Source organism: Ischnura elegans, chromosome X (genome assembly GCF_921293095.1).
Source record: "Ischnura elegans chromosome X, ioIscEleg1.1, whole genome shotgun sequence".
NCBI lineage: Eukaryota > Metazoa > Arthropoda > Insecta > Odonata > Coenagrionidae > Ischnura > Ischnura elegans.
Window position 1 is genome coordinate 7,357,188 of NC_060259.1, and position 27,879 is coordinate 7,385,066.

General features: G+C 39.7%; 1 protein-coding gene across 4 annotated transcripts in view; it reads right to left on the bottom strand.

Moving 5' to 3' along the window:
* LOC124171875 (putative tyrosine-protein kinase Wsck) overlaps positions 1–27,879 on the bottom strand; it is a 170,413-nt gene that overhangs the window by 75,458 nt on the left and 67,076 nt on the right. For all 4 annotated transcript variants that reach the window (XM_046551258.1, XM_046551256.1, XM_046551255.1 and 1 more), the window contains exon 10: positions 12,673–12,786. In XM_046551258.1, the coding sequence (XP_046407214.1) occupies positions 12,673–12,786 (114 nt within the window). The remainder of the gene's footprint in view (positions 1–12,672; positions 12,787–27,879) is intronic.

A 27,879-nucleotide genomic window follows, 5' to 3' on the forward strand; every position in this document is an offset into this window, starting at 1 on the left:
ATTTTATTTTATTTCTCAAAATTAAACTCTCACCTTTTATGAAAAACAGATGTTTGAATAAATCTTATACATGAAAAATTATTATTTTTATGGTTTCTATTCCATCAATTTAATCACCTCTCGTATTCCTGAGTATAACATTTGCTCCACATTTGGATCATTATATATCCAATGATTCCAAGACGAGCATGGTCACTAAGTCGGGAATGGATTTCATGGATTACAAGCACACCGAATCATCTTACTTTGTACAATAATGTATGTATAGGCTCAAGGCTCTCAAGAGGGACCGCCTCTCCAACAAAAAGCAATCCTGGATCCTGGCAGGAAGGATATCCTTGCATTCATCCTTTCTTCTCTTCCCTCACATTTCAAACCATAACAATCCCCTTCTGCTGTTCTTACATTGAGGCCCAATCCATTCTCATGATGTTTCAAACTTTGCTACTTTGTATTCACACTCGCCCATCATGTCTAATATTTAATATATTATATGATTTTGAAAAGTAACTGATACTTCAGTTTTACATACTAGACAAGAAAATATTAAGTAACATTCTCAAATTTGCAGTAAAGGAATTAAACTCACAATTTAACAATACCGTCCTGTGTACCTATAAATAATCACTAAGCATGAGCAAATACACGCCACTCATAGAATAGAATAGAAAACAAATTTATTGTTCAAGGCAAAGCCTATGGAACATGCATCCAATGCATAAAGAAAAAAGAACAAGCTCTGTGGTATTACAAGAGATGTATATGCAAGTCACCTTGCTATAACAACAGGATCATTGAAACACAAACATAATATGAAATCAAATACAATGACAGAAGTTACCAAGAAAATATCAAGCCAATTCAATAGAATAAACAAAAAAATACAAAAACCTTTAATGAAATAACGTAGATTCTTTGAAAGGAAGAAAAAAAATCCATATGTGATTGAACGGTAGAGGTACACTCTCAATCACAATAACATTTATTAATCAGGCACGCAAACATTTTTATTTTGAATTGATTTATAGTTTTAGCTTTCGATGTGTAGTCAGAAATATCATTCCACACCTTTATACATGAATTAATGGTGGACAACTGGTATACAGTTGTTCTACATTTAGGAACTTTGAATCATTTTCTGACTCTAATAGATCTATTTAATACATTGCTTAGGTTTACAATTACCTTTTCACAGAGGAAATCCGGTGCTTTACTAGATAAAATTTTATACATGAAAACAGATAGTTGATATATCCTTCTGTGCTTTAATTTTAACCAGTTTAACTTAACATAGTACAGGGTCACATGGCCATAAATATTAACATTGTTTATACAGTAGATTCCGTTTAATGGGTCCACCGGTTACTTGGGGCAGCCGCTTAATTGGGGCATATCTTGAAGACCAGAACCCAATAGAGGAATATCCCAGATAATATTCTCCGCTTAATTGGGACAGCATGCCGCTTAATTGGGACATGAGTCGGCAACATAGACTCTATACTCGCGACGAAATTAAATTTTTTGTTTTCAGAATACTATTTCTTTATATTTTCCTCCTTTGATTTACTCTTATTTTTCACAAATGTTCCTATTCTTGCCCTATTTTGAAAGTTCTTGTTGTTATACTATCCGCAAGAGGACTTTTCTTTAATAGGACTTAGTAAAAGTCTTCATTCAGCGTCGCCCGAGGCTGTGAAAAATATTTTTGACTAAATTGTTATCATTCATAAAAAGGATAGAAAATTAACTAAAATCGCTCATTTATTAATCAAATTAATGGATTAATAAACTTATGTTGCATTATAAACATTCTTTAGTCTTCTTTCCATCATTTCAACGCTTGTTTATGCCCATATACAGGATAGTTCGCCTAATCGGGGCAGCCGCTTAATTGGGGCAAAGTGCACAAGTCCCAACATGTCCCAATTAACCGGAATCTACTGTATATCTTATACCAGAATTTAACATAGTTAGTAATTTATTTAGTAATTCACCGGTTAGGTCAGAAAATACAAGTGAGCAATAATCAATGTGTGGAATTAACAAAGAATTTACAAGCATCATTCCTAACTCCAGTGGAATTAAAGATTTGAATTGTATCATCTGCACTAGTGTTTTGTATATCTTGTTTGAGACAGACGATACATGTTCATACCAGGTAAGTGTGTTATTAATATGAACACCTAAGTTAGTAACTTCTTTCAAATATTCAATTTCAGTACTTCCTACTTTAATTTTCGGGATTACATCATAATTGAGCTTGCTGACAAACTGAGTAGTGCCAATTATTACATATTTCATTTTATTAGGTTTATTTTCGACAAATTTGCATTGGCCCAGTTACAAATACTGCAAACGTCTTCATTCATTGTTGTAATAGCCCTACCGATGTTAGATGGGCGACAGTCTAAGTAAATTTGTAAGTCATCTGCATAGAATTGATACAGTAAAACTTTGATTTTACACAATTGGAGGGACCGAAATATGGGCACTGTATAAAATCAAAGTGTGTAAAATCAAGAGTTGGTATTGAGGAGTATAGTTTTCAGGATAACACTAGCTCATTATTTTTAGAAGGCTTAGCCATACACTTCTGTATAGTTCTGATTTAAGCCAGAACCAGAAAGTCTCATGTGTGAGGTTTTATAGTAAAAGAGCATGAAATCCTTTTCAATCGCGTCAGATATATGTTTCCCGGATTTAAGTACTCATTTGGAGGCAAGAAAATGAAGCCTAATAATCTTATTAACTCACAAGGAACACCAAGATGCGTGTTACCTTAAGAGAAACAACGTTACATTCCTGAACAATGTTTCCCATGGTTGAATTGCTAGCATTTCTGGCACTAAGATTACTTCTGTTGCCCAGGCAAAATTTAGGAATGGTGATACTAAATGCTCACAGAGAAACTAATTTTTGAAAATATTCTCATTAAGAGCAGTTTTCAGGAAACCCGTTTTACCACCTGCAGACAAACAAAGATTGGAGATTGAAGAAATGAGGTATCTGAGGATAGTCATCCAAATTAACCCCATTAGCACGGAGCAAAATTTCACTGATACATCACAAAGGCTTTACACCTTGTGGACCTGGGTTCAAGTCCTGGCAGTAGCAGAAACTTATCAGAGATGGCCCTATCCCTACTTGAGTGTAATGTGTGGAGGGCACTTCCAGTGCACCACTCTGTCCAGCAGATGGGACGTTAAGTCCTGGTCCCTTTGGAGCCTATCATTACAACCTGGCTAATGCCAACATGGGTTCCTATCCCTCCAGCCCTTACTTCATGGCGCTAATGACCCCAGCTGTCGGTTACCTCCTTCCAAATAGCATACCATAGATAATACGGAGCACTAGAGGCCCGGGATATTAGGAAATTTAGATTTTCCCAGGGTTTAGATCACTTTTTTAAGTGAGCTATTTAAATAACTGCACTACTACCGTCATGCCGCCAGTGATGAATGAAAAAATGATTAAAAGTCTGGAACATTTTTCCCTCTTTATAATTTTTACGCATTAGAAAAGCATTTTCCCATGAAATTGTAGCATTAGTAGATTGAATCTACAGGGAATAGCTTCTCTGTCGGCATTCTTCCACAAATTCAGCACCGGGACCTTCGACTTACAAGCCGTGTAACTCATCTTCACGTAATGTTTTGCTTCCCCATATCTGATAACAACACCGGACACTTTTTGTGTTTCGATTTAATGGTGCTAAGCCATTCCTGAGTTTAAAGGGACTACCTTATCACTCACGTCTTGAATTTGGAATTTGGGAATCTGCTGATTGACTTAACAAAATTACTGGAAGGTTCAAACTATCCTAATGCACAACACACATTCTATAGAGAGTCAACCCTTTCTCTACTATCGACGAAAATATGTGGCAGGAAGTCTATTGACCCGGGAGAGGAAAGCCAAAAATTTTTGTCCGAGATTTTCCTATGCAGGCGGATGAAAGCTGAAAATACACATTTCCTTACTTTCCTCCTTTTGTGAAATTCGTGGGTTCGCAAAGTCTTAGTTTCGGGAGCCAACACAGTGGAACACAGGCGGTACCGCTGAAATCTGGGATCATGCACCCGGACCCCTCGTCTTACATTACCCCTCTTTGTGGCAAGGGACCACAGTCACAATATCTCATTCACTTAGTTTGGAAAATATATATATTTGCTTCTTTCTCAAAAAATATAAACTAAGAATTGAATTCTAATTCTTTTGAGCAGCATTAACTATTTTCAAACGTAATTCTACCATAAATCTTAACATATATCTCGATTTTAGTATAAAAATCAACATGGAAATTGTTAATGCATTAAATCCGTTAATACTGACGGTAGAGCTTTATTCAAATTTAGAAATTTCTCAGAATAAAACGAGGAATTTCATTGGAAGTCTGCAATTTACATGCAAGCAACAATTATCCATATAGCTAGTTCGTATAAACAAAGCATGAGTTGACAGTGAACCAATGCCGCTGGTAAGGTTATAAACTGCGAAAGGAGGGAGCCCAACTACCATCAGAGTCCAAGACAATACGAAGTCCCCGCTAGGAAGGGTCGAAAAAGGTTGGTGTGTTAACAGATAATCGAACAAATCTAAAAGAAGACAATTTGGTCAAAATAGCAATATGTATTTAATTTGAAATTACAGACATTTAAAAGTAATTTCTCTCTCTATGTAAGCTGGATATATGGATACACAAAGGAAAAAATATATAAAATAGGTGAATTCAGTCAATACTACATGTATATTATTATTGCTTAAATTACACTGGACGGCATGAAAATCGGCCCTGACACCATTCCTGCCTATTCTCATGTTAAATGATCTCTTAAATCCGAATATGAACTCCTTTTTTCCCCATCACCCAACATTTACCAGCTCCCCCCTCCAATTTTTATCACTTTTCGGTCATTTGGAGGAATTAAAAGGATTATTTTAGCATTTAATTTTTTTCTAGGGGTTTAGAGGGGAGCGAAATCCTAAAAAATTAATATTTATGGTGAAGAGGTAGATTTTGGCAGATTTAGTCTCCGTAAATTGTGTAAAACGCATTAAAAATGATCAATTTTGCATCTTTTTTCGCAAATTTTCATGTATTTTAAAAAATTTCCAGCTTCCATTTCACATCATCCTCCCTCGAATGATAAAAATATATAACAACAAGAAACATAAGTAACAATAAAAATATTTTGCTGCATAGCATACCAACAATAATTAAAATACGTAGCAATAGCTCGGAAGATTTACTTTACTACGCTGGCCTCTCCTGCCTGTCCGGCTCAGGCTTGTACGGCAATTCTCTTGCTTTCGCAGCTAAAAAAGGAAACGTAATACTCCCTAATTATACCAATAATATAAGATTGAGCTTTTTATACTCTCATTGGAGTTAAAAAGTATTCATTTTCCTTAATCATGGATTTCCACAAAGTATCAGCCACTCAAATCAGTTATGTATACTGAAGTTGTTGTCACCTTCCCTCAGTATACCTCTAATGAACGAAGAGTCAACTCTTTCGGTGTTCTGGACAAGGGTCCTTTTTTCAAAGTAGTTTAAATTGTGCAAAACAGTAGAAGTTGTTTTACTCCGGATTAAGCTCCACCACTTCTTACAGTAATTCGACGAAATACTTGGTCAAACTACTATTGCTGCTTCTGAACTGCTTCCTTTGTGAATACAACAGCCGTGCCCGAGAAAAACATTACATCTTACCGAACTTGCCTCTGCGAGAAAGCTTCACTCATGGTTATAAAAATGTCGCTCATGTTTCCTTGCTTCCGACAAAAAATGTTCACTTGCCACCATTGCACATCAAACGAGAATAGATGAAATATTGTTGAAAGCCATCTACAAGACGAGCTGAATTTCAATTTTTAACTTGAGGTCTTCGTTTTAGTGAGGCTAAAACCAGGGAAGAAATTCGTGGGCCCCCAGAATAGGATATTTTTCCAAGATTCGACGTTTATGAAACACCTGAATCATAAAGAACATTGAGCTCGCCTCGGATTCTGAAACGTGCGTTAGAATTTTTTGGGTGACAAAGAAGTGATGATTATATCGCCTATGTCGAGTAATTGCTGTCAGCGTATTAGGCCATGGGGTGTAACATATTACAAAAAGTGCATTTCCTTCATTCACACCTGGACCTTTTCATAGAATATTTTGAAGGCGTTTCAAATCAACATTGGGAGCGGTTCCATGAAGATATCACCAAAGGAGAGGAGATTTTCATAGAAGTTGAATGCGAGCATGTTGGTATGTATATTGGGCCTACTGCTGGTTTTTGTATGAGAAACTTCTACCTCAGTGTATAAAGGAAAATCAAATACCAAATTACTTAGTTATTCATCGTTCTTCACATTTGTTATTTTTCTCTTTGTTGATGCACCTGTGGTTTTGAGGGAGCCAACGTGGTAGCATACCTTCTGAACTGTTGGCACAAATTTACATTATTTTTCTATGCCATGTTCTTAAATATTTTTATTATTGCTAATATGAGCTGTTGATATATTTTTCCATCATTCTGGGATATTTCGGGCAGTGGAAGATGAAATGGGTGCTGAAAAATGAAGAAAATAAGTGAAAAAATTGCAAAAAAAGGAAAGGTTGATAATTTTTAATGCATTTTTTAATCATTAACGGAAACTCATCCCCCCAAATCTACATCCTTACCATTAATTGTCATGTTTTAGAACTTTTCACCTCTCAAAAAACTAATATGAAATATAAATGTAAATATAATTCTTTTCATTCCTCCAAATTATTGCAAAATTGATGAAAATTAGAGGGGGGGCTTCCCCCCAAAAATGGTGGTTGATGGAGGAAAACGGATGTCATATTCGGATTTAGGAGGTCATTTTACATTTGAGTCAGCAGGAATGGTACTGGGGCTCGAGAAAAAATTATTTTTTGCCGTCCAGTGTTATTTACCCCAGTCAATAATATCCTAAATTCAGGGCAATGAGTGGGCCACTGAAAGCATGGCTCTCAGTCAACATAAAATATTTTGCCGTTAAAATAACACTGATTCCATAGCAAAATAACATTGCTTTTGTAAAAATATATCACCACTTTTGGCTATAAAATAACCCCACCTTTTACATGCTCCTAGTCATGATATTGCCAACGATAATATGCTCAAGTATCTTGCCTATAATCAATGTGAATGAGATTGGACGATAGTTGCCTGTGTCATGTCTGTTTTCCTTTTTGAATATAGGTGTAACACTTGCAATTTTCCAGTCTAGAGGTAACTTTCCTTTGGATAGTGTCTTCTTGAATATTACCTCTCAGTAAGACGCAATCTGTGGAGCTAACTCCTTGACGATACACACAGGTATTTCCTCCAGACCCGGATATTTACTATTCTTTATCGATTGTAGTTGTTTAGTTATCCCATCACGTTGTATAGAGATTTCTTCCATAGATTCCTCAGTACATTGGATGTCTAAATTAAATTCAATATCGTCTGTAGTGTACAATGGAACCTCGATCTGTCGTTTTTCAGGGGGATGGATGAAAAAAACGATGAATGCGGGATAACGATCGATGCGGGAATGTTTGTCCGGGTTGCCTATGTCCCAGGATCCGCTGGATTTTTGCGAATTATGACATTCATTAATGGATTCAAACGAGATTTTAGCTGATTACAGGAATATTATTACTTTATCGAAACACTTAGGTCAAGTTGTTAATTCGACTTATCTCTCTTTCTAATATCCTAAAGGAACAAGCCGCCTTGCTAAAAAATGTTTGCACTCCACTCGGAATTTTCACTGCTATTATGCATTTCTGTCTGATGTAAAAATTCTTATCCATCAAATGCCATTTCAAGTACACGTATTTACGAGAGAAATGTGCATGTTATGCCTCAAACAACCGATTTCGCCGTCGCAGTGATTGGTTATGAGATGGATCAAGAAGGCCAAAAATAGTTTATTATTTGAAATGTTCCTTTCTAGCAATTAAATTTTTAATATGATTGAGGCAATGTGGCATTAATTGTCAGCGGCACGCCCACCTGATCCTCGGCTTCATCCCACTTCTTGTTTTCACCAGGGATCTCGCTCTACCCCCACCCCTGCCGTCATGTGCTACCGGACATACCGAGGCGTTCTGCAATATTCACGTATTTCTAGCCCGGATTCTTTTCTTCCAATTATTTTCAGTCCATCTTTTAAAGTTCTCACTTGTGTCTTCAGAAGGGCCATGGTCTGAAGACGAATAACAATAAAAGTAATGAAAATGAAACTGGACTCCATTGAACCCACACGGAAAACAATCGCTAGTTTTAAGTCAACCCACCCTGAAAAGTACGGAACCATTCGTACGAGGTGAAGTTCGGCACTAATGCTATCGCGCACGGCGTAGGCAGAGCTTACTGCAGAGGGTGAAGCATGACCATATGACTGCGCAATGAAATTTTTTATCCTATAGAGAAGGCAACTTACCCACTCATTTCTAACAATAAGTAGCGTAGCTCTAGATGAGCAGATGAATTCAGATTGCTAGTAGGGAGAAACAAAATATCCTGAGAAGATATCGCTTCGTTAGCACCTCAGACAAGTGAGACTTGTAGCAGAACTCGTAAATTGTAGCCAGACGCCATGTTTTCGAAAAAAATCCGCATCAACTGCCGTGAAGCTCACTATCAGCTGCGAGGATATTGATATTCGCCAGAAATCACCATCGTATTATTCCAACTATTTCCTTGCTTAAAATGGTTAAATAACGTTAGAAATACGTCGTGTTTGGTATCATTCTTTTTTGAATTACGTGCACATCACTAGTATCTCAATCTAATAAAAGTATAATACCAATTGCCGAAATTCATTTTTACACACCTTTTGGGCTAATCGGTGATTCATGCAGCAGTTGACCTCCAGAGGTGGGGATCTTTGAAGCGAGTCAGCTAAAAAAAAAAATCAGCGGTCGAGATAGGGGGAGGCGTGAAAAAGGTTTCTTTTGCTCTCGAGTAACTTGATATTTTCTTTCGAAGCTAAGGTCGTCGTAATACGATCCCTGCTCGAAGAAAGAAAGAAGAAGAAAGCTTCAACCGGGGAGAGGCCAGTGCTTAATGGAGCGGGATACCGGATCTTGGGAAATGCGCTATTGTAACTATCCCACGGCACTCTGCTTCTCCCTATCGCATTTCAATCTCTCGGGGAAGATTCAAACTATGTGTCTGTTGTTATTAGCCATAAATAACACGTCGTAAACACTTCGTCTCATTTTTATCAAACGATGAATGCGGGAAAATTATTCGACGGGACCGCGATCTTCAAACGATGAATGCAGGAAAACGATACTTCGGGGAACGATAGATGCGGGGAAAAAATTACATAGTCTTTATGGAACTTAATTTGGGACCAGGAGCGGCGAACGATGAATGCGGGAAAACGATGAATGCGGGAACGATAAATCGGGGTTTCACTGTATACGCTTTCTAAGTGGGAATTTGATGTGTTAGCTTTTTCAATATTTTTGGTGACAAGTTTACCACCTTTATCAAATAACGAATCTATGGTTGAAGATTTTCCCTGAAGCTCTTTACAAGACGACCAAAAGGATTTCTGATTTTCTTCGAGCAATTCACTGAGTACTTTTTACTTGAACTTTGGTAGTGCCATTCGCATTGATTTCATGGTTATTGAGCGTTGTGCAGCGTAATTGTATTTTGCTTCAAGTTCCTTCGATTTATTGCCTCACGTAAAGGACTTAATGTGTAATTTGTATACATAGTTTTCTCCGTTTCATAAGGTCCCTTCTGACAACGTTTTTGTTAGTACACCACACCTTTTATTTTGGTTATGTGATTGTACACCATATGCTTTCTTTTTCACTGCCAATTATTTAATGGGCGGCGCTGTGTAAATGTGATTTAACTAATATAAAAACACTGCCACCTGTTCTAATGCGTCGATCGCATCTGTAAATTTAAAATCCTGGATGAAAAACTTTGCTATTGCTTATATCTTCCGTAAGCCAGCTCTCTGTCCCCATGACCATGCCTGCGTCCTGAAACAAATGCTCAATTTCGGCGCGCATTTTTTTATGCCACGACAATTAACTACAACAATGTTAATATCATATTTTTAGGTTGAGTTTCATGTGGTTCTTTTCCAAACTTTTGCCTACTAGGCAGGTGAATTTTACTGGGAGTGCAAATAATATTTGGTATGCTTTCTTTCCCTGGAGCACGCGTTTTGGAAATATTGATGCTATTGTTTGGCATTACCACTCCTAAGCTTACTTTCTTGTGAATACTTTTGCAATGCGGATTTTCTCGGAGGCGACGTTTAGTTAAATCATTAATTATCCCATTAGATGACCTGGCCTCTAGCCTAAAAAATACCTACAGAGCTAAACAATCCTACGAGCCAGGGATTGGGGTATCCATAGTGGCCCTAGTTGTACACACCCCTGGCAAATCCAGTCACAGCACCACAGACACACTTGATGAATGATTAAAAAAAAAAAAATAAAAATAAAGGAATTTAATTAATACCGTAAGTAGTTCAGAACTACTGCCATTAACTCTTCACAATGAATTACAGTAGAAGCCCGGTTTACGAGTGCTCATAAGCCCTAGCAAATTTCTCACAAAACCAAGTGCTCGCTGTACGCGGAGGTGTTGAATAAACCCACCGAAGTCTCATAATTGTTCATGTTTTTCTCTTGTTTCCATGGTACTTAATGAAGTTAAACAGGTAGAGAGTCATCAACAGGCCCAATATAGTTCAGTATCAACATATTTAAAGAAAGAAACAATGGATTTTCAATTTTATGAAACAATAATTCCCCAGTTTTGGTGATCTTATTTCCGTTCTTGTATTTTTGATTGCAGCAGAAAGCTGTAACTAGTTGGAATTAATATTTTTGGTATGCGGTGGAAGTTTTTGGATAATTTTGCAAATACATCATGCCGAAATATATCAGTTTTGTTGAGTTTTTGAATGTTAAATCAGTACATCAGTCATTTGAGAAAACTGGCCAAAAGATTCACTGAAATACGGCATGATTTGGGGGTCAAAGATATTACTCGCATAGATATTTCTCCCCATTGGAAATGTAGTCAGCTTTCGTCTTTAACATCACACCATTCATGGGCAGTCCAGCAGATCTCTCATGACCAAACTGCTCGAATAGTGCAGATTCCATTTGCGGATGTTCCCCTCACCGCAAATATCTTTGGCTAGCTAAAAAAATGTTCCTTGTTCATTCACTACTGCAAGAATTTTAGTTTCTTCAATATTGTAAACAACGTAAATGACGAGATACAAAACCGACGACTACCGATATCAATCTTTTAAATCCAGCTACTTTTACACTCGTCAAAAATTTTACCTTGAAGGTCCCAATATTTACGTTTCCCGGACATGATGCACTCGCGCAAACCACCCGACACTACTACACCCCTGATACCACTTACGCACATCCTAACTCTCCATTGCTGTGTGACTGGGCGCATCCAGTCGACGGGATGGGAGAAGCTTTTAATTCGCTCCCTTCTGCTGAACGCTGAGGCCCCATCAGCCTTGGATCGTGCTCAAAGGATCGGGTGCATTGAGTTCGCCCCCTAATACAGTCCGGGCGCCAAGAGTTGTCCGATGACAGGCAGAAGGGTCTAATTGGGGGTAGGGTGCAAGGCTGCCAGGTAAGAAAGGGAAATGCCCACGTCACTTGCAAACAAAAGGGTTCCGTGAAGAGAGGGGGTGGATGAGACGACGACGACGAGCGTGAAGGATCCAAAGGAGGAATCCCCCCTGCTTTGGTGATTCAAAGAAAGGGCTTGCTTCGGTGCTTCATATGCATGTGACAACGTTGTATGACTAGGCGAGGGCGTGAGGTGCATTTTGGGAGCAGAGATTGGCTGCAAACAGTGCTGGCAAAGGCTGGTGACAAATGCACGCAACCCGCAACACAAAATGCAACCTTCCTCTTAGAAACCCTCTGGTTTACAAAGTTTGGAAGTTTGGGTCCCTCCCACTTCATAAACTAGAGGTTCTACTGTGATCCTAAATATCAAGTTAGGAATTATTTACCCCTTAATTCCGATCACAGTAAGTGAATGGATCATGAAAAGAAATGCCTTCTATAAGCCAGCAAATATGTCAAGCCAAAGGAGTTCTGATGAATCAAATCAGAATTGGCACTGAGAGCAGAGGCAAATGTCTATTGATGCATAAAAGAAAAACTTTGTGAGTAATTATAGCAAGGTGACACTGTAGGGTTGCATGGCAACTAACAGGGATTTCATGACTAACTGCAATCAAATACATCACATTGTTAAAACATGCATCAATTTGTTAAAACTTTTCAGACATGTTTCTATTTATCAAGTAAATAACAATAAAATTGCCAACATGAGTACTGTTAAAGAGCCACCAGCAAGAGTGCACAATGTGCTACAATTCAAAAGTGGAAAAATAATTTGTCTTGACTGGATAAGAACTTCTTCGACCCCCTCAAGAGAATACAGGTGGTCCAAGTTCAAATCCCAATCAAGGCAAATGATTTTTCTTACGTGTATTTTGCATACACTCTCTCAGCACATACAGTAATCATAAAAACTGACACAAGTAGCTGTGGGAAAAAATGGACCATGAATCTAACAATGTATTATATCCATGGAAACTTGGAATAACTTTCCACTGGGCTAGGCTCCTTACCTGGTACTTCTGATGTCCCAATCAGGTCTATCACATTCGAGTGAGGACTAGGGCGAATTACACTGTCAAAATCTTCCAGCATTGCCTTGTGATTTGGAGGCTTGGTATATTCATCTGGAAAATAAGACCATAAATAAGACCATTGTGAAAACTGTAAGTGCCATATATATTATGCCATTAAATTAATAGAAAAGGTGTCAACTGATTAAAAAAATGAAATTCAAGTTTTTTTTAAACCTTTTCCACTGAAACCTCATTTTATTTCCTATCCATATGAATTTTGATAACAATACATAGAGATCCGTGAAGTTCCCTAGGATGGAGTTTATTCTTGTTGAGACATCTGTGAACACAGCCAACATATTGGGCATTGAGACTGCCTTAGGACACAATCGTTCCAGTGGTGTAGTGGGTCAAGTTTCATGCAACGAATCAGCGGTTCCACCAATCAAGTCTCAGTAACGGATGATTTGATGCTGCACACACACTGTGGACATTTGCAGAACCTATCACAAGGTCCAGAGGATGCTGCATGGCTGTTGAATTCTTACGTGCTTATTTATTTGTTGAAATTCAAATCCTATACTGTACAACCATTTTGGCAGTTGACTGTGGAGTGAATTTTGACTTCCTTTCCCACGCCATCCAGCCCCCCTTCAAGAAGGAAGGGTAGGCCGTGACATATCGCAACACGCAGCTAATGTTAGGGGCCTTTAAGCAGGGCTGGACAATGCTCTATGAAGCTCTATGGTCTATGAAGAGGCCTCTTGAGAGGTTATAAAGGTGTGCAAACTTTGGATATGCACTTCCATTCTGGTATTGTCTGACAGCTGTGACTAAATGGATTTTGGGTAAAGGCCGCTCGCGTCCCCTCCCCACTCGCCTCTCCCATGCCCCAAATGCACCAAAATTCACACCAAGTGCATCTTTTTTCAGTAGTCTTACTAATATCTGATGTTTCAGCATTGTCCGGTGAGGAACAATCACGAAAAATTTACTCAATTATCTGCTTTCCAGTCTCTAATTCTTATGTTCGTTTCATTCCTCATCTTTCGTTGCTGTCAACAAAGTTTGGTTGACCTCTTTCACGAATCTTTTGACCTCTCTAAAAGGAATATTTAACTTCAAGTTGAACGTTCCTCAAACAATTTTTGAATTTCCACAGCGCTAAGGTCTCTCCCCAATTTATCATCAGTGGTCGATATTAAAATCCAGCAATTAAAAAAATCTTGGATTGGCCGCGAAACACATGTTCTTGCATGCCTTTAATATTTTTTCTGTCCCTCTCACCTCACCCCCTTGCGCTCATCAGCTACTATATAACAAGAAGTACATGGTCACGATGACCGAAAAATCCATTTCTTTGAACAACCGGATATATAATTGCTTTCAGATTTTCCGCCAGGGTTCTTAAGGAGACGAGCCTCCACAAATTTACATCACCATCTTTACTAAAAACCAAACAGGCGTATAAAATTTTTTAATGAAAGTTATTATATGTATTTACAGTAGACTCTCGTTAATACTAACAATGTTATTATGAAGTCCTCGTTATTACGAAGCAAATCGTTGGTCCCGATGAAAAGGCCTATCCCAGCTATTGGAAAAGAAACGTTATTACAAATTTTTTGTTTTAACAAAATTACGAACCTCAGTCCCAGTCCTGGCGGTTACAAAATGAACTTTATTACAAAGTTCAACGCATAAGCGATGGCATTTAGATGTATATTCACCATGCTAAGTTTTAATAATCCTGCCACGTTTAAGTTCTCCTTGTGTACTGTGACCAAGAGCGTCATTTTTGGTTCTTTCTTCACCATACATGCAACGTCATGTAATAAGCTTCATTCCTGGGGAATTGTGGTGACCGACTCATTACAGCTCGTAAATTTAATGTACAATTAGTCCTCATCCCACGCACATTCGATTTACCAACTTTCAGAGATACCAGCATTCAAAAATTTCTAATTTCGAATTTGGCACCTTTTGATTTGGCCTTTGCTATGTGGTGCAGCGTAGAGCAACTCGTACTCTGGACATAATCTGAACAAAGTATCATTGAATCCAGTGTGAAGTTAGGAACTGTTCAGTGTTTCGCGCGTTCTTCTTTGCCATAAAGAGTGATTTTTTTCGGCTCCAGCTGTGTTGCACGCCCAGCTAGATCAGTTCGTCACAATCGTGAGTGAGCTCAAAATTGTGATGCAGTGTTGCATTCTGCAGGATAACCGTACTCCTCGATGCCTTACATACAGCCCAGCCGGCGAGAGTTGTCCGATTACGGCACAATAGGAGGGGCAGATTACCTTGTGCCAGCACAGTTTACAGCCAGAGCACCGAAATAAGCCTGATCCACCAAAAAATGCCCTTTCTTCGAATCACCAAACCAGGTGGTTCTTCCTCTGGGTCCTTCACGCTCGTCGTCCCTTCCGGCTCCTTTCTTCACGGAGCCCTTTGTAGGCGTTTCCCTTTCTTACCTGGCAACGCTACCCCGACCTAGACCATTCCGCCTGTCATGGGACAGCTCTCGGCTGCCAGTCCATGGATCAGGCTTATTTCGGTGCTCTTTATACATTTGACAACGTTGTATGACTCGGCGATGGTGTGAAGTGCGTTTGGGGGACAGCGATTGGCTGCAAACTGTCCTGGCACAGGGTTATCCGCCCCTCCTATTGTGCTGTCATCGGAAGGTTTATCAACTTAGGAACAAGGTCTTGGAACACATCTAGTTAGTATATCAGACTTACTGTATTCAGGATGATATCAACTCTCGATTACATAATGTCACATTCTCCTGTTGAGAAACTGAAACTAATTTTTCTTGATTATATATATTTCCACGATATTTTATCATGTTTATCATACATGGTTTTTTTTGACTATTCCTAAAAGAAACATTCATACAAACTTCGTTATTATGAACCTCTGGTTTTTCGGTCCCATGAACTTCGTAATAACAAGTCTACTGTAATTGGCGTATGGATTTCTGGTGAACACATTGAATCTCAGCAGTCAATTGGCCGTTGTAAGCCAGCGGGAATGAGCCACTTTTCCTGGAGCTTTTTTTCCTAATTTTTGAGCAAATTCCATGAACAACAAATAGAAAATTTCCAGAAGATACTGCTGATCAGTGCTCAGCATATTTTAGTCAATGTCAGGAGACAATTTTGATGGTATAGGTTCAAGCCCTACACCATCATGGTTGTGTCATTCTTGAAGTTATGAGCATTTAGATCCTCAAAGTTGGGCCCTTAGATTGCCCTCCCAATTTTTTATGCCACAATGCTAAATCAACTAAGTGCAATTAGCAAATACACCACTGCAAGGGATGAAATGTGATTTGATTGATTTGATGCTTTCCCAGCAAATGATGTGGGTAAACTCTTCTTGGGATTCAACAACATTCAGCCCTGCGGATGAGCCCTGAGTTGGCGATTGATATGTTGGCCATTACAAAAAAATTAACCTGGTAGGAATCCCGAGACGAGTTACCCACACTGCGAGGGATGTTGGAATTACTTGTAGCAGAGGAATGATGCCTCCTTTTGGGGAGGTATTCACTTGATGATTTGTGATCATTGCTGCAGCTTGGTTCTAGCATATAACTTATCACACTTGGCAGATGCATTTTCCCTGCAGAAGGTCCAGTTTGATTTTAGTCCTTAATGACCATGATTAACGTAGGGATACAAATCGGCTCATTTCTCTACAGTTAAATTTTCTTTGGATTAACAGATGAAGAAAATTTTTGATACTATTTTCCCATACAAGAATTGACGATGTAAACTAAACTCTCTCCGACGATTCCCTTTTCTCCTCAGTTGTCGTGTTTCTTTAGGATTCAATCCAGCAACCACCATCTTTCGTTTGGTCTGCTTGTCTCTCAAAATACTTCTTCATTAAGGGGGACCTTATGCTCCTTCTTGCACTTATTCACAAAAATTTCACATAATTTCAAATGTTCCATTAAAAGTGTTTGAGTTTTGTACTCCAATAAAACCCTACTTTTGGCCTATTCGCATTTTCCGTAAGTTTTAGTACTTCCTGTGGTGCCGCTAAATCCATTTAGTCAAACACATAATGGAAGAGAAGCACTCACTATATTTCGCACACCTTAATAGCCACTCGAGAAGCCTCTTCATAGACCATATGCTCCTTTCCTGCATTCTTGGATCTAAAAATATTACATCACTTCTCTAAAAGTTGGTAACATCGATTTGTTTTATGCCGACAAGGCGCCAAATAAGGGACAAGCCGTTTTACTGCGCATCCTTTTTTACCTTCTACCATCTTCCGATTTATATTGTCAAAGATGAACGCTCTCCAAGCAGCACACATGGGATGAGTTTTGCTGCATTCGAGGCGTGGGAGGAGGAGAAGCGAGCGGGGTGGGGAGGAGAGCGGCCTGCCACTCTTGCATCCGCGATGATGTGTCAGTGTTGGAATATTTTCTTAGCAGATGCGGACTCAAATTTGGTATTTTGTGGCTAAACGGTGGCAGATACGTTACAATGCACAAAATATTTGTTCTCTTAGAATGAGCAATAACTCATCAAAATCTATAGGGGATGGTCATAAAATATTAAATTTTTCGAATTTTGACCCTCCCCCCCTAAACTGCATTTGAGCCAAGGGTCAGCGGTTCACCTCGAGGTCTCAAAATTTTCAGGCCTTATTTTTGATCAGCCCCACAACTATTTTTCATTGGGCCTGATGGATTTGAAAAAAATCGATTTTTCCGATCCGCCCTAATAGATAGTCACTTTTCAGCGATGCAACTGTAAAAGATAAAAATTTTGAAAATCTCAGTAAACCTTCCATTATTTAGATCATCCCACAGATTTAGATTTCTGGATTATCGATCTTCCATTTCTTTTAAGAAGAAATAATAAATTTTCAGACCAAAGGTAAATTTAAAATTACATAACCATTTTATATTCCTGTAAGTTTGAATTTCCAATGTTTTCTGGTGTAAGGGAAGACTACATTATGTTATAATACTTTTGATTAATTACAGCAAAGTAACTAATGCATTGTTCCAAATTTACTTTAACCTGTACCATTATTTTTCCACCTTTTGGTGAAATAAAACTGCTCCTGGTTTTGAGCGTCTGGCTAAAAATGAGTTTGAAAGTTGACAAAGTTGAGAAAGCGGCTAATTTTAGAGTGAATGGAGTATGTTATTTGATTGCTGAATCTGTATCTTTGAATCAATCATACAACTAAAAATATATCAGAAACACATACATGTTATACTTAAAATGAAGAGCACACTATGTAGGTATTGTGAAGGGATGAGTCAGCTCCAATATCTTCTGTTCTTGGTTCCAATTCTGTTCTGGTTCTCAGTTCTGCTTCTAAGCTAAACACTTGCACCTCCCTTCCTGGGTTCAGATTGCGGTGTGACTCACTGGTATGTCATGGGTGCACTCCATTCTGTGCACTGTGACCCATTGGTGGGACGCTCGTGCACTTATCTTTCTTCTAGCCACTGCTTTGAGGTGGTGCCCCATTTGGGACCTTCTTCCCGTGGGAGCAGAGGAACATGAAGCAGCCATCGTTCGAGCCCACACCACGGATGCTCTGGACTAGAGACTACCCTTAACTGTTTCAATTCTATTTCCTTTGCTATCGCCCCTTGCTTTAATTCTGGTGGTACAGTAAATTCCGGGTATTACGCGCCTCACTTTACCGCGGTTTCGGATATACCGCGGGTCTCACCATGTCCCCCGAGATGATTACATTGACCTTTTTTTTGAGGTAGGTAACTTTGTGGCGAATTTTATCTCGGCGTGACTACCGACGCGTCGCAACTTCAAGCGACTGTATTAACGCGGTTGGCAACGTATTCCATACATTGTTTCGTAGCCATAAAAAAAACTCGGTAATGCCTGATCGGTCATTGTGTCTTGCGAACTCGAGCTGAAAAGTGTGTTGCACGGCTATAATAATTTTCGAGATTCTGGGAGATTGAGATAATTCTCATTCGTACGTTCGCACCGCGGCGCTCAAACCAAGGTAGGTACTCAATGCTCACAGGCTTCGAGCATTTAATAATGAATGGGCCGTTTTACCTTTGTCTTAATATGAATATGAAAATTACTTTTTTACGAAAATTTTCATTGATTTTAGGGTTAAAACGATGTCTGCCAAAAGGAAAACTTACACAATAAAAGAAAAGTTGGGCATAATCGACAGAGTGAAACGCGGTGATTCAAAATCAAGTTTATTCAGGGAGTTTGGTGTTCCTGAAGGAACTATTCGTGGTTGGATGAAAGAAGAAGTTAAATTACGATCATTCGTTGATCAAGTGGATGACGAAATAGGACTTGATAGAAAAAAGGCCAGATTGAGTGCTGCTGGTGATGTGGATGAATGTTTGTTCACGTGGTTTGTTCAGAAGCGCAGTGAAGGTGTTCCATTATCTGGTCCACTTTTACAAGCACAGGCAATGAAATTAAATAAACAAATAGGTGGTGCTCATGATTTTGTTGCTTCTGCTGGCTGGCTATCGAGGTGGAAAATTCGCCACGGGGTAGCGCAAGTTAACATGCAAGGAGAATCTCGTTCCAGTGACAGTGAAGCAGCTAGAGAATTCTGTGGGACTTTACGCAAGATGATTGATGAGGGTGAGTACACTGAAGAGCAATTGTATAACTGCGATGAAACCGCTCTCTACTACAGATTGCTTCCAACAAAATCACTTGATATTAAGAAGTCGGCAAATAAATCCGGAATAAAAATGAGCAAAGAAAGAGTGACTTTATTACTGTGCGCGAACAAATCAGGAAGTCACAAGTTAAAACCTCTGTGTATTGGTAAAAATCGAAGTCCTCGGTGCTTCAAGCACGTTAATATGACAGCACTACCCATAAATTACAAAAACAGTCAGAATGCCTGGATGACTCGAGACATTTTTTTATCTTGGTTCAATGAAGATTTTGTTCCATCGGTTAAGAGCCAGTTAAGATCAAAAAAGTTAGAAGAGAAGGCTCTACTTCTGTTAGATAACTGTCCGGCCCATCCGTCTTCTGAGCTCTTGATATCGAGGGATGGCAAAATAGTGGCTTCGTTTTTACCAAAAAATACGACAGCTCTTATTCAGCCCATGGATCAAGGGATAATTAGAGCATTTAAAGCCCATTATCGGCGGGAATTGCTCACTAGTGTCATAAATTCAGAACTGCAGGTACAAGAATATCTGAAAACAGTCACCCTGAAGAATATGGCTTATAATATTGGATTGGCATGGAAGAAAATAACTAGGGATGGGTCGAATAGTAGATTTCTCGAATTCGAATATCGAATTCGAATATTAAATCATTGCTCGAATATTCGAATACCTCGAATTTCGAATACCTCGAATTTCGAATACCTCGAATACTAAACGATGAATGTGAAAATGTTTGACTAGGTCGCCTATGCAGCAGGAAACCCAAGATTTTGGCGAGTAATTGTGATTGCCTTTAAAGGATTCAAACAGGAATTTAGCTGATTAATGGAATATTTTAATTTTATGTAAACAATAGGGTAGTTTCCTTCATTAAAGAAAACGAAAGGTATTGATTGTGATTCGTTACCTACCATTAGTGTATTCATAATATACAAATTATTTCGTTCTAGAAATACCGGTTTAGACTAATGGCATTGTTCAATTTTACCTCATTTGAAAAAGGCCAGATTGGCGCCTATGCGATGCCACTCCACGTGACATCACGGGGACCTAGTTTCTACACGAGAGGATCGGAGTTTTACATCGTCTGAGGATACCAATGCATGCATGAGGCACAGAGATCAGGGAAACATGTCTTAATAATCACACAGTCTGTTTGATAAGGTATTAATAATCCTTATTTAAGCCAAGCGCTACCAGCTAGCATGGTACTCGGCTACCTGCTAGCATCCTGCGTCGTAATAGCGCTCAGAGGCCTCGCCCCAAGGTCACCTCACTTGCGGCAGCGGGAACCAGAACGACGTCACGCGGAGTTTTTCCCGGCATTCATACTTACCCGTCGCGTTTTCGCGCGTTTAAAAATTTTCAATTTTAATTTAATCGCGAAAAATAGATATCGTCTCATAAAACTCTAAAAGCGTTAAATACGTACTTCAGGAGTATTAATATTTCGATTTAGGCAATAAAAAATAATAGGAAACCACCGTATTTGAGCATTACGCCTCCGTCGTATTTCTTCTTCTTCCCGGTATTTATTTTCCTGCGCAAAATGCTTAAATAAAGTCAGAAATATGTCGTGTTTGGTCTTATTCTTTTTTAAATTACGCGCACATTACTAATATTTCAATCCAATAAAGGTGTAATAACAATTGCCGAAAGTCATTGTTAGACACCTTTCGGGCTAGTAGATGACTCATGCAGCAGTTGACCTCGAGAAAGGGGGAAATTCGAAGCAGGTAGGTAGAAAAAGGTCAGTGGGCGAGAAAAGGGGGTGGGTGCGAGACAAGTTTTTATTTTTCTCGCGTAACTTGATATTTTTTGAAGCTAAGGTTTTTGTAATACAATCCCTGCGCGAGCTGGGATCTTTTGTTTGATTTCGGAGAAGAGGAAATCGTCAAGAGTGGGTGAGGCGAATGCTGAATGGAGGGGGATAGCAGATCGTGGGAAATGCGCCAATGTCACTATCCCACGGCACTGAGTTCCTCCCTATGGTAGTTTCATCTCCTGGGGAAGATTCAAAATAAGTGCCTGTCATTATTAGCCACAAAGGACACACGGCAAACACCTCCTCTCATTTTATCAAAAGATGGATGCGGGAAAATGGTCAGTGGGGAGAAAGAGGGAAGGGTGAAACACGATTCTATTATTTTCCGGTAACTTGATATTTTTTTCAAAGCAGAGGTCTTCGTAATACGATCCCTGCACGAGCCGGGACCTTTTTTTTGTTTTCGGGGAAGAGGAAATCGTCTGAGGGGGTGGGGCGAACGCTGAATGGATGGGGATAGCGGATCGTGGGAAATGCGCCAATGTTGCTATCCCACGGAACTGAGGTTCTCCTGATAGGGGACACCTGGGATTTTCGGATTTTTTTCATCCGATCAATTTCGGTTCCCCACGTCGAACTCTTTTCACCGCTCGAACCCGTGAATTTGATGTATTTCGTCAGCTTGCCTAAAACAGCGCTGCATGCACTAGACGATTAGAGTTCTCATTTTTCCGAGTCAACTACCAACGACGTGCGAGCGACAGTGTATGACGCGAAATTCAAAGTATTCGAGGTTTTCGAGACGGTACCTTTGGCATAACTATTCGAGATCTCGAATATCGAATACTTTCTATTATTCGAGGTATTCGAGTATTCGCGGATACTATTCGCACATCTCTAAAAATAACTTCAGCTACAATCCTAAATTGCTGGTCAAAGTGCGAGTATACAGCGGGCGATACCATGGAAGACGAAGACGAGTTTTTGGGTTTCACGGAAGAGGACGCACGTGAAGCTTCAGATGTTCTTTCTAATAAACTATTTGTGAGTGATCTCGAGGCCTGGGTTCGCGAAGACGAGGAAACTCCTGTATCTGCTTATAAGAGTGACGAAGAAATTGTGGCTGCAGTCCAGAGCCGCGCAAAAACAGCTGCATCATCGGAAGATGAGAGCGAGAATGAAGAAGACGAATGTGAGGTCGAGATGCCAAAAATTGGCCATTTATTACATAATAATAGTGAATTGATGAATTGGTTGGAGGGACAAAGTGATTGCGATAGTATTCATCTGTTGCACTTGCAAAGCATAAAAAATTACGTGACAAAGAAAAGCCATCAACTATCGCGGCAAAAGAAAATATCCGAGTATTTTAGTAACTCCCGTTAAAGTAGAGCGTCTAAATCATAAAATAAATATTTTAATAATGTATTACGCAAATAAATTGGCCATAAAAATTACCTTTAAGGGTTTTTTTTATTGCTTCCCACGTATTTCCCGTTATAACGCGGTTGTCCGATAACGCGGGTGTAAACTATGTCCCCCTAGACCCGCGTTATAACCGAATTTTACTGTTAAATGGCTGAAAGTCAAGTTGCAGGAAAAGCAGTACAACTCCTTTATTTATTAGAATTTTTTAATCAGACAAAAAAGGATATTTAGAAAATTTTTACAATTAGTCAAATTGATCGTTATATAGTTTTAATAGTTTTTTTGTGTATGGTATACCTTGAAGCAAGGTGCGGCACACAACCCTACATTACAATCTTTGCAATGGTATCGGGACTCCTTTCTAATATTTGTCCACTCCCCCCATGTTTTTGTTATAATCATCGATTGATTTTGGAATTACCACCTCTTTTCCTCTCCTTACTACATTTACTGATTCATCCCCTTTGTGAAATGTGCTGAGCATCATAACATCCCTTCTATCTTTCCATTTCATGACCATCAGGGAATCATCAGCATATCTGACCTCCATCTCTCCTTTCTTCAACTTCCTCCCCACAACATCTTTTGGAAGACCTATTCTATTTTTGCGGACGGTTCCGCAACAGTCTGTTTGTTTTTCCTTCAACAATAGGAAAAGTTCTGGGCTTGAATAAAAGTTGTCCATATATATGGAGAACCCTTTTCCTAATACCGTATAAGCTTGTGTAAGAGGCACACCCCTATTTTGAGGATCGAAGCTATAAAAAAATTTTGCGACATTTTTTTATCCTATCGTGCGGTGTTGCAGACGTACGCCTGGAATTTCGACAGTTATCGAAATGTCCTCTTTCAGTACTATTTGAAAGAGGAAATTTTGATAACTGTGGCGGCATAAGAGGGAGTAGAAAGAGTTCCGATCCTCTCTTTGCATACGCCATCGCTCTACGTTGCTTGTCCTACTCACGAACAATTTTGTTTAAAAGCTCTCACAGGAGTATTGCAATAGAATTGCAGCCGTGGAAAATTTTAAGGCAAAACACGACAGGCAAATGGCATGAGCTTTCCCAAGAGATTGAACAACAATCGGGGCAATCTCAGCGCCGTAGGATAATAACCACGTCGTAGATTTAAGGCCCCTTGCACACGCACCGATTTTGGACGGCCAGTAAAATATCGGCCGTCCACATTCCAATAGTGAACAATGGGAGAGCATTGGAGCTTGCACACGTACCGACCACACGCCGGCACCGGCAAAATGCCGGTTAGCTGCCGGCTATTGTCACTGTGGATCGCCGACACCGGCTCAAAAACTTAGCAACGAATCGTTTGACCGGTAAAAATCCGGCGTGTGTGCAAGCATCGCTTCGCCGGTAAAATATCGGCCAATATTTTACCGGCTGTCCAAAATCGCTGTGTGCAAGGGGCCTAACGGAACTACACTCGGCTCTCCATCAGCTAATGCCTCTGCCGTTTTTTTCCTTTCCGAGACTCCACAGGAAAATATCAAGTTACAGGGGAACAATGGAAACGTGTTTCATCCCTACCCCATTCCACCAACTGACCTTTTTCGGTCTACCAGGTTCAATTCCCCGAGTTTCTGGAGGTCAAATGCTACGTGCGTCACCTTCTGAGCTCGAAGATATCTCGATATCTTTCAGTAATTGTATGACACGCACGAGGTTCTAAAAAGAATTAGACCTAACGCGACGTATATCTTACAGCATTTAAGTTTTTTGAGCTCTAATTGATTGACACAAAGATTTATAGCTGAAATAAGGCTACTAATATTCAACATAGTCCAAACAGCACAATTTCGGAAGAAACAAGCGTAGCATAAGCGCATTCAAACAAGACGAGACGGACTGGAAACTCAGGCAACGCAAACTGCGTATATAACATTGCTGCGCCTTCGCCCCTTCGCTTTAAAGGCAACGACGTCACATGCAAGATCGGACGTGTTCTTCCCTTGCTCCTTCGCTGGTAGCTTTAAATACGGAGGGGAGGGAGCCCTCTTCCCCTCGACCTCTCCTTCAGCGCTCTTCACTTATAAGCATTTCCGATTTCTTCTATCCACCATTAAGTCCAACAATGAGCACACTCGTTCGAATTTTTTCAACCGCTGGTTGTGACACCAATATTACTATATGCAGTATAAATGTCGCGGGATGCCCACTCGTGGCAATAAATTTAGCGCGCGCTCCGGAGCGAATCACCCCGCGCGATCTTTTCATTGTTCACCTCTGGGGTACCGACGTGACGGCGCGATGCTTGCAAGAAATTCAAACAGGAGCATTTTAAAAATACGTCAGTAAGGGAGAAACTCCCCTGCCTGACGCTTGATTTTGACCCAGGGTTTCAGATGACTTACTCAGGCTGAAAACCAAGGCCACTCAGTTCCCCTTGAACTTGCAACCGGTGAAGGGGAGGGGGGGAAGATAAGAAGTTTGTGTAAGAGGCGCACCCCCATTTTTGGCTGCAATGTTTGGGAAAAAAGGTGCGCCTCTTACACGCGCTTATACGGTAGCTTTTCAGCAACTGTCATCACGACATTTGTTGCATGCCCTACATTTTCTCTAGCTACCAAGTCAGTGTCCTTTCCGCAGTATACAGTCATATTCCAAATATACCCCGAGTCTGATTCAGAGAGGACATAGGTTTTTATGCCAAACCTAGCCCTTTTGATTCTAATGAACAGCACAAAACTAGAGATGTGCGAATAGTATCCGCGAATACTCGAATACCTCGAATACTAGAAAGTATTCGATATTCGAGATTTCGAATAGTTATGCGAAAAGTACCGCCTCGAATACCTCGAATACTTTGAATTTCGCGTCATACACTGTCGCACGCACGTCGTTGGTAGTGACTCGGAAAAATGTAGAGAACTGTAGTCATTTAGTGCTCGCAGCGCCGTTTTACGCAAGCTGACGAATTGCATCAAATTCGTGGATTTTAGCGGTGAAAAGTGTTCGACGAGGGGAACCGAAAATAGTCGGGTGAAAAAATCCGAAAATCCTCGATTCCCCCCACCAGGAGAAACTCAGTGCCGTGGGATAGCAACCTCAGGGCATTTCCCACGATCCTCTTTCCCCCTCCATTCAGTACTCGCCTCAACCACTCAGACGCTTTCCTCTTCTCCGAAATCAAACAAAAGGTCCCAGCTCGCGCAGGGATCGCATTACGAAGACCCCTGCTTCGAAAAAAATATCGAGTTACGAGAACAATAAAAACGTGTTTCACGCCCTTCCCCCTTTTCTCACCCACTGACCTTTTTCTGGCTACCTGCTTCGAAGTTCCCCATTTCTGGAGGTCAACTGCTGTGTGAGTACCGTGGGATACTTACATTAGCGCATTTCCCAAGGTCCGGTATCCCTCTCCATTCAGCACTAGCCCCCCCTCTGAGGCTTTCCTCTTCTTCAAAATAAAAAAAAGGTCACAGCTCGCGCAGGGATCATATTAAGAAGACCTTAGCTTCGAAAAAATACGCGAGAACAATAGAAACGTGTTTCGGGCCCTCCCTTTCCTCCCCCACTGACCTTTTTTTTCCTACCAGCTTCGAAGTTCCCCATTTCTGTGGAGGTCAACCGCTGCATGAGTCATCTATTAGCACAAAGGGTGTCTAAGAATGACTTTCGTCAATTGATGTTACACCTTTATTGAATTGAAATATTAGTAATGTGCTCGTAATTTCAAAAAGAATAAGACCAAACACGACGTATTTCTGAGTTTATTTAAGCATTTTACGCAAAGAAATAAATGTCAAAACACGACGGAGACTTAGCATTCTGGCGAAACTTGATATGAGCAGCAGAGCTTCTCGGAAGTTGATGCGGTATTTTTTTCCGAAAACATATATAAAGTTACAATTTATGAGTGGTGCTATAAATCTTTATTGTTACAGTCACAGACAAAAGGATATTTTCTCAGAATATTTGGTTTCTCCCTGATAGCAATTCCAATTCATCTTCTTATCTCGTGAGAACTCCCAAAGATGGACTGAAAATAATTGAAGATAATCCGGTGGAAAAGTGCTTGTATTTTGCAAAATACCTCAGATTGTCAGCTAGCACTTGGCAGCAGGAGTGGGGGTAAAGCGATGTTAGTTGAATTAATTATATGCCCAATTGTTTCCATAAAACTAAATTATTCATTAATCAGCTAAATTCCTGTTCGAATCATTTTAAGGAAATCAAAATTACTCCCCTAAATCTTGTGTTGCCTGCTGCATAGGCAACCGAGTCAAACATTCCAGCATTCATCATTTAGTATTCGAGGTATTCGAAATTCGAGGTATTCGAATATTCGAGCTATGATTTAATATTCGAATTCGATATTCGAATTCGAGAAATCTGCTATTCGACCCATCTCTACACAAAACCTAAATTTCCTTTCCACAACATCAGACTTTCATCTATAGCCAAATTTTGATTTGGGGTGTACACTTCACTGAACTTTTGATTCACATATTCAAACACCGGTTGTATTTTGAAAAATTTTTTGTTTAGACCTGGAGGAACATTCAAATTATCCACAAAATGCAAAAACTTCAACAACAATACTAACCTATTATAAGACATAATGTTTCGAAAAGATGGGGTTTCAAATAAAGATTTACGAGTATAATAAGAACTCATTTCAGGTTTCCAAATAATGCCCATCATTAGGAAATAGGCTAACAAAATCCTGATTTCAGCTGAAGATGTGTTTCTCCATTTACGCAATCTTGAATATTTCAATAATATTTTATTGGAGAGTTGTTGTTCAGCATACCTGTTTGTTTCAGTTGCAATCATTTCCACCAGCTGCTCATCGAAAAATAACTTGAACAACTCGAGAGAGTCCTTCGCATCTTTCACCTGTACGTTCACTCCAGGTTTTCCTGAAAACTGGTATTTTGAAATACACGATACACGATCACTCCACTGTAAGTCCTTTGGATTTCGAAATATTGGCTGTTCTCCTTGATCCTGGAGAGCTTCTTCAAAGGCGTCAACTTCCGAACATTCTGAATTATTGACTGAGGTATCACTCTCAGAATCATTTTCGGAATGATCTATTGCTCATCACTTTCTTCATCTAATAACGAAAGTATTGACTCCTTACACAGTTTACGTTTACTAGGGCCAGCCATGCTTTCAGAACTGATGAAAAAGTAAATACGGTATTCTTCTGTTCACTTAAGGAACGGAAATAGTATCAGTATGTCCTAAACCGACTGAACTATGAGCTGATAGTACAAGAGAGACCCTATAGATGGCAGTAGCATGCAGTCACGGCATAGAGAACGAAATAAAACGTCAAAAACACGACGAATAGGAAAGACTGCACCAGAACAAAATATTAC